Genomic DNA, 7,463 nt, shown 5'->3' on the forward strand with positions numbered 1-7,463 from the left:
GGAGATGTCTGCTTGCTCCGAGGCCCTAGTCTGCTGACTGTATGGTGAAAATCTGGTGGCCAGATCCAGACTGGATCAAAGCTTCTTTATTTAGGTCGGAGAGCTTTGACATGACTCCTGGCAGGCAGAAGGAGTGTCCTGTGGTGCCGCCAGCTGTGGCCTGGATGGACAGGAGAGGAGGCTCCTCTTTTCTCCTCATTTCCAAAGAAACAAAATTTTGTGGAGTGATGGTCCAGGGCATCAGGCCTTCCCCGTGGGGCAAGGAGGATGGGGAACCACTTTATCATCTGCCATTCTGGCCTCCTCCAGTGACCTTTGCATTTCCCTGTGGAGAGGAGGGATGTCTGACAGCAGCAGCCTTGCCTTAATTTACATCCAGTCTCCCATCCAGAAGGGTCTGACCTGTAGTGTGGTTTAGAAGAGCCCAGAGGTGGTGAAGTGGCAGACTGTAAGCCCTTCGGGACAAAAGGAACATGAATAACTGGTGGTGTATAGCAGGGTGTGCATTCTGACTGTCTGTCCCTGTCGGGTAACCTGTTGTTTACTTTGTGCTAAAGGTGCCAGAGCTTTGGCAGCTCACCTTTGACCTGCTGGAATTGATCCTGATCTGTCTTTGCATCGCCTCCAGGGGGTGCCGTTGGATGGCAGCTGGTTGGGCCTTCCCTAGGTGGCCCAGTCCATACAGCAGTTGGCTCCGAGCTTAGCTGGTTTTTGAAGGGGTCTTGCCCAAAGAAGGCTGGAAGGAGAGGGCCCTCAATCCTGCATCCTCACAAGGTGGCGCCTCAGTAGCTCATACTACCTCACCCCGCTCAGGAGAGCTCTGGGAGTCCCTGGCCTGGACCCGACGCTGCCCCTGGTGGGACTTAGCAACACCCGGACTGTTTCACAAGCAAGTGGTTTTAATTAATTCACAAAGCCTTTTAGGATGTTAATATTTATTTATTTTTGTTTTCGTATACATTTTACCCAGCATCTCTTTGGATAAGAGATTTTAGGAAAATGAGTTTCTCCCTAGCAAGTAGCCATCTTCCAGGGGACAGTCCTGGCCAGAGCTTTGGGGACAGTGATGTGGCTAGGGGAGGATGTGTCAGCCTTTTAAACTAGTAAATGTTCTTTTCTGCGATAGGCTGTCGCAGAACGAATCCAGGGAGCCCTTCAGGCAATGGGATGGTGTAGGCTGGGGCCTGAGTGAGGGGATTGGGTCATATGAAGGATGTTTTTTTCAGTTTCTTATCCTTTCTAAACTTGGGGAGCCTCCTGTCCCTGTCTGTATTGAGACACACAGGCAAACCAAAGCTCTGTCCATTGTAGGCTGCCTCTCCCGGGCCTGAGTCAGAGCACAGGGCTCTGTGGTCCCCCAGCGAGGGACAGGACTTGTACAGTGGCTAGTGAAAGGCCCACCTTTCACCATCTGGACCCAGCTCTGGACATTTTCCTCAGGAAAGCAGTGCTGAGACTTCTTCCTGATTGACTTCCACTTTCTTACACTGACCATCAGGATTTTAAGAACAGAATGTGTAACAGGCTACAATCAAGTTTCTGCAGAACTTTTCAAGCATGAGGGATCCTCCCAGAATGTTGGCGAGGACTGAGTTTTGAGTGGTGAGTTGGAGAGAATGGTACTTGCTGGAACCCAGCCAGGTAGCTGAGTGGGTGTACACACGTTGGAGAAACCTTTTTCCGTAACAGAGGACATTGTGGATGCTGGGTGGTCTGTATACTTAACCTGAAACTGTGAAGTTTTCCCTTTTTGCCAGTAAACCAAAAAAAAAACAAATCCTTGAAGCTTTGCCCTTGAAACACTACACAAAAAACTGTACCCTCTGGTCCCCCTAAGGCTAAGTGGTTGATCAGGGAGGCCCAGTTGGTCCCAGTCAGACATGTAGCAACAGGATCAGTAGCTCATGAGGCTCATGACCAAGCCCCGCCCCTCGCGCCCCCCACACTCACACTGAACTCCCCTCTGTGTGAAGCTGTGTTTGCTTCACTCGGTCTCTAGCTCCCTTTTCTAAGTTTTACTTGAAACACTATATTGTGCAAAGGACACTCCAGGATACCTGATGGAAGGGATTCGATTTAGTTTGCATTTCTTATTTTTTGACTTGATGTTTGATTTTGTTGCCCGTCTCTCCTGGAGCCCAGTGTAGCGCTGTCCCCTGCTATATTGCGCTGAAGTTCTGTTTGACCCTTAAATGTTTTCTCTTCTTCCATTTTTCCCTTTTTCTTGTTCTGTACTCAGGACCAGCTACATAATTTGCAGAGCCCTCGTGTTCACAAATTATTAGGGATTTCAAGATGGTGATTGCAGAGCATAAAAGCAGACTTGGGGCCATTCCTGATTTGTTTTCTAAGGGGAAATGACAATCCTTGTATGACATCCTAGGTGGACAGCAGAGGCTGCTTGCGACCCCTGATGGCTCACTGATGCCACAGCATCTGCTGGGAATCTCTGCTGAGCATTATTGGGTCCCAAGTTTTAAGACTCCATGACTAGTTGGGAAGAAAGAAGGTGGAGTGGGGGTGGGCCCAGGTGACCCCTAAGGTCTAGGAAGCGGGTAAAAGTTCTTTTAAACTTTGTTTTATTCTGCTCCACCGGCACCCCTTTATCTCTAGGACAAACCTCTGGGCTTAAATGCCTTTTCCCAGTCAGGTTTTTGCTACTGATGAGTTTTCTTCTTTTGGCCTCCTGCTGTGCCCTATTTCCCCAGACCCTGGACTACTCAACTTCAAAAGTGAATTTAAATCCCTTTATAGATGGACACTGAATTTGCTGTCACGAGAGTGGTCTGTGCCCAGATGTCCTTCTCCCTAAATCCTGTACCGAGTCAGGGATCAGGGTGCACGGCATTAGTTTCAATATGATTATGCATCATAAACTTAACATAAGAATGAAGGTGAAATGTTTGATTTTGATGTTTTCTTAACCCCTTCCCGTCTTCAGTCCCCCAATAGCTGAAGTCTCTTATGAAGTGGAGAAGAGTTGTTGACGTCTAACTCCTTCCATTAAATTAATAAGTACTGACCTCCTAATATTTAAGTGTTTACTATCTATTGCTGTAAAGTTTTGTATATTTTGTAAACTTTTTTCCCCAAATAGTAGATGTCTAAAATCGTTGTACATCTGATTCTTTTATATTCCATTGTTCAGCACAAAGTGTGTTTTTTATTTAGAATAAAAAAAAAGGAAATGTGAAATGTGTTTTTCCTGTGTACCCTGGCCACGCTCACGCCTCGAGCCCAGGGCATCTGGGCTTGTCACCCTTCAGCAGCGCGTGTTGGCTCGGCAGCTGCCAGAATTCTTTCAGGTAGCACGTTTCCCTTCCTGTAGCTGGAATTCCCCAGGATTAGCTCGGCCTTTTAGGGAGACATTTCTGCTGGGCTCTGTCAGGTTCAGAGCGAGCAGTGGAACTTGCAGGTGTCTAGTTGGACTAACATTTCTAAGTAAGGGAGTTGGCTGTGAATTGTCTTGCCATTTAATTCCTGGTGAAGCAGCGCATCTTTGAGTGGAAAGAGGCAGATGGGAAGTGGGAGTGAAGGGAAGATTTGAGCAGGGAGGAGGCAGAGGTTTGACGTAATTCCAAGAGGTTGATAGAAATGTGTTTCCACAGCGGAAACAGGACTCTATCAGGTAAGGTGTGATGCGGCCCATTTGGTCCCAGAGCACGTGGCCCGGCCTGGCCCTCATCAGTGCTGGGTAAACGCTTGCTGGGCAGAACGGCCTCTCACAGTCAGCACAGCCCATTCCCATTCTTCCCTGCCATGGGGAGAAAGGTCCTAATGAAGTATTCATACTGCCAGGGTGATAACTGGTCTTGGGGAAGTAGCCTCTGTGGGGTCCTGGGATATAATAAAATAGGATTTCCTTCAGAAGGCTTCCAGAGACCAAGTCAAAGGAGGTAGTGGTGTGGACATCAGGTCATGGCTTGCTTTCTAAGTGGAACAAAAGTCTTTTAAATGCCATTTCTGCATTGTTAGGTTAAGCCCTTACTGCATCCTCAAGCCACAGCCCAGATCCCTGGTTCAAAAGAGCCATCAGAGCCGGGTGTGGTGGCGCACGCTTGTAATCCCAGCATTCGGGAGGCTGAGACCCGAGGATCACGGCTCGTGGACAGCCTCAGCTAAGTGAGGCCCTCTGCAACTCAGTGAGACCCTGTTTCAAAATAAAGAATAAAAAATTGGGCAGGGGGTGTAGCTCGGAGGTCGAATGCCTCTGGGTTCCATCCCCAGACCCTTAAAAAAAGAAAAAAAAAAAAAAAGAGCCATCAGCTTCACGCCATGATCAGCTATTTTGTTTTTTCCCTAGTACTAGGCAGTTGAACCTAGGGGCCTTCCACCTCTGAGCTATACTCCCAGCCCTATTTTATTTTTTATTTTGAAACAGAGTCTAAGTTGCTGAGGGTCTTACTAAGTTGCTGGGGCTGGCCTCGAACTTGCGATCTTCTTGGCTCAGTCTCCCAAGTACTGGGATTACAGGCATGCACCACCACACCCAGCCCCAGCAGCTGTTTGTAACTTAAGAGTTTTTCAGGTGTGGCTGCTCTGAGCAGGGGTGGCAGATACTGGTTTCTCTCGTAATAACATGCGTGCTCCTGATAGACCAGGCACATGTTTAATGCGCCCAGTGCGTACAGGTTGAGATTTGAAAAAGCAGAGGATTCAGTCCCTGAGTGAGTCGTGATTCCAAGTTAAACATCCTGGGCACACCAAGCTCTTGACCAGGGCAGAGGAGGAAGAAGACCCTCACTTTCCACAAGCAGGAGCAAGAGGCCAGAGACATGGGGCTGGAAGCTGGAGACTGGAACCTTTTCTGAGCTTTTACATCAGAGTTTTTACCGCTCACAGTCCTAGTTTCCCAAACTGATAAATGATTCTTTTCCAGAAGATCTACTTGTTAACAAGAGGACTTCTTTCCCCATCTATAGAACAAGTGTTAATAAACACAAGTGGCTGGACAGGAAAACTATAAAGGCATGGCCAGGGAGAACTGACTGAGTGCCAGAGCTCTCTCCCGCAGCAGAACTAGGAAATTTCCACTTTGGCTTTCCCCATCCCTGTGCAGGGGACAAAGGCTGAGGGATGGAGCACTGTCAGCGCTCATTGCTGGCTGACCCCAGGTCTGCTTCCAGAATGGATGTTGCCTGATATTTTCCTATGATCTGGAGAGAAAGGATTAGATGGTGGTGGTAGGATTTCTAATAGCTGTGTCTCTCTAGAGCAGTGTTCTAGATCCAAGGCTGAGAGCTTGGCTATGAGGAACATTGACTCTGGGACTGTGCCTCTGCTTTGGGGGGAGGAGCAGGATGGAGGGGGAGGGGAGGGTATCTGTAAGGAAAGAGCCTTGTTTCCTGAATGGTGGAGGGAGAGAGACCATCCTGCTGACCCAGCTGTAGGGTGCCTGTCTCAGACCCAGCTTTACCCCACCCCTCCACTGTCATAGCCCTGCCGATGCACAGCGAGGGAGGGCGTGTCCTGCTGAGGCCGCCTGGTTCCTTGACCCCTGGCCTCTTGTCCCCACAACCTGCGCAGTGAGCTGGAAGATCAACAAGCCCACAAACACAAAGGAAAGTTTTGTGAGGTTCCTGTGGAGCTCGCTCTTTCCGGCCAGGGTGATTTATGAAATCTGCATCTGGTTTCCTCTGTGGAGCATCCTTTTAGCCTCAGCTCCCTTCCCAAGCAAGCCCAGCTGGAAGTGCAGAGTTCTCAGAGATCCAGGGCCATGCGCCTGTCTCTATTCTTTATTTCACCTTTTTTAATTTTAACTGTGTGGTGCCTCTAGACACAAGGGCCCAAACAAATAGTACAACACCAAGGAAGGACCTGTTCTCCGTCCCGCCCACCCCTTCTCCTTCTCCCCACCTCAATATTTTAAGATATATCATGAGTGCTCTTACCTTTTCCCCAGACCCCCTTCCCCCAAACCTCTCCCCTCCCCTCCAGACCTTTCCTCTGCTGACAGAGAAGCTGGACTCCACCTCAGCTGGCAGAGGCCTCCGGAAGTGGAGAGGGTGCCTGGAAGCTCGGGCTCAGGTGGGGGTGGGGGTGGGACATGCCGGCGGGACCAAGCCATCCTCCTTGGTGATGACGATGGAGTGCTGGGTGGAGGAGGAAGAGGAGGCCCGTGCACCTGCCCTGGCCTGGTCTTTCGGAAGGTAACGGACCACAGCGCTCAGCAGCCGGTCCCGGAAGGTTGGGCTGAGGAAGTTGTAGAGGATGGGGTTGGCGACACAGTGCAGCAGGGCGAAGCAGTTGATAACATCATAGAAGAAGTAGAGCAGGTGCACCAGGTAGCAGTGGAGGATGATGTGGGTCCCGTGCAGGGTGACCAGCAACAGAGTCACGTGGTAGGGCAGCCAGCAGATGGCAAAGACAGCTATGTAGGCACACACCAGCAGGCAGTGGCGCCGGCCCTCGGGCTGTCTCTGCCTCCGAAGCTGGCAGGCTGTCAGCACGTTGAAGACTATGATGATCGGGAAGGGCAGCAGGAAGCCCAGGATGCTGGTGCACATGGCCACCGCCAGGGCCCAGGTGTTGTACGTTTCAAAGGGTGCCATGAAGAGGCACATGGGCTCGGTGCCCTCCACCAGCTGGATGTGGACCACCTCGGGCAGCGGGATGATGGCTGCGAAGACCCAGACGCCCGCACACACGGCCCGCCGCACCCGGTGCTGGTGGCGCTGCCAGGAGGTATGGGTCAGGGTGATGTAGCGGTCCACGCTGAGGCACACCAGGAAGAAGATGCTGCTGTACATGTTGGCAAGGTATATATAGTGTATGAAGCGGCAGGAGAAGCTGCCCCAGAGCCAGGTGTAGTCCAGCATGACCTCCAGCATCCACACGGGCAGGGACAGGATGACGCTCAGGTCTGCTATAGCCATGTTGAGGATGTACAGGTTGAGCAGCCCGGCCCGGCCTGAGCGGCGCCAGTTGACCCATATCACCAGCAGGTTCTCTACCAGCCCAAACACGAAGATGGCCAGGTAGAGGACAAAGAGGACCACTTGCTTGGCGTTCTCGCTGAGGTCTAGTTGGCACTCGGGCAAAGTGTGGTTGAAGAAGTAGAACAGTTCCGTCCAGTTGTGGGTCTCTCCAAAGTCACTGTCAGGCGCCTCCTTGGGTCCCTCCGAGGGGCTGGGCCCCGAGCTGGGTTTGACTGACATTAGGACCTGCAAACACCTGCCGAGAAGGGAGGGTTGAAAGAGAAAGGAGACCGTGAAAGCAGCCTGGTGTCCCAGGGAAGAAGGTATGGGGCCTGGAGGGGCTTGGGAAAGGTTGTGAGGCCTAAGAGACAAGAAGGGGATGTTGAACTTTCGAACTCTGACTTGCCAGCTTTGACTCAAAGCACAGACACTTTGTTCCAGAGCTTTAGTATTGGAAGAGACCAGGACTGTTTGTGTCCCCCCATCCCCAGCCAGTCTCACCTCCAGCCCCAGGGGGTGGCCACTTTTCTTCAGGCACTGTGGAGA

The 7,463-nt window shown here is 51.1% G+C and overlaps 1 protein-coding gene across 1 annotated transcript; it reads right to left on the reverse strand.

Moving 5' to 3' along the window:
* Nucleotides 1–5,973: 5,973 nt before the first annotated feature.
* Nucleotides 5,974–7,157, reverse strand: ACKR5 (atypical chemokine receptor 5; the record flags this gene model as incomplete). Its single annotated transcript, XM_080704847.1, is given in 2 exon segments — nucleotides 5,974–6,041; nucleotides 6,044–7,157. Coding segments are annotated over 2 exon segments (1,182 nt in total).
* Nucleotides 7,158–7,463: the final 306 nt, after the last annotated feature.

Source organism: Muscardinus avellanarius (genome assembly GCF_963383645.1).
Source record: "Muscardinus avellanarius genome assembly, chromosome: 11".
NCBI classification, from domain to species: domain Eukaryota; kingdom Metazoa; phylum Chordata; class Mammalia; order Rodentia; family Gliridae; genus Muscardinus; species Muscardinus avellanarius.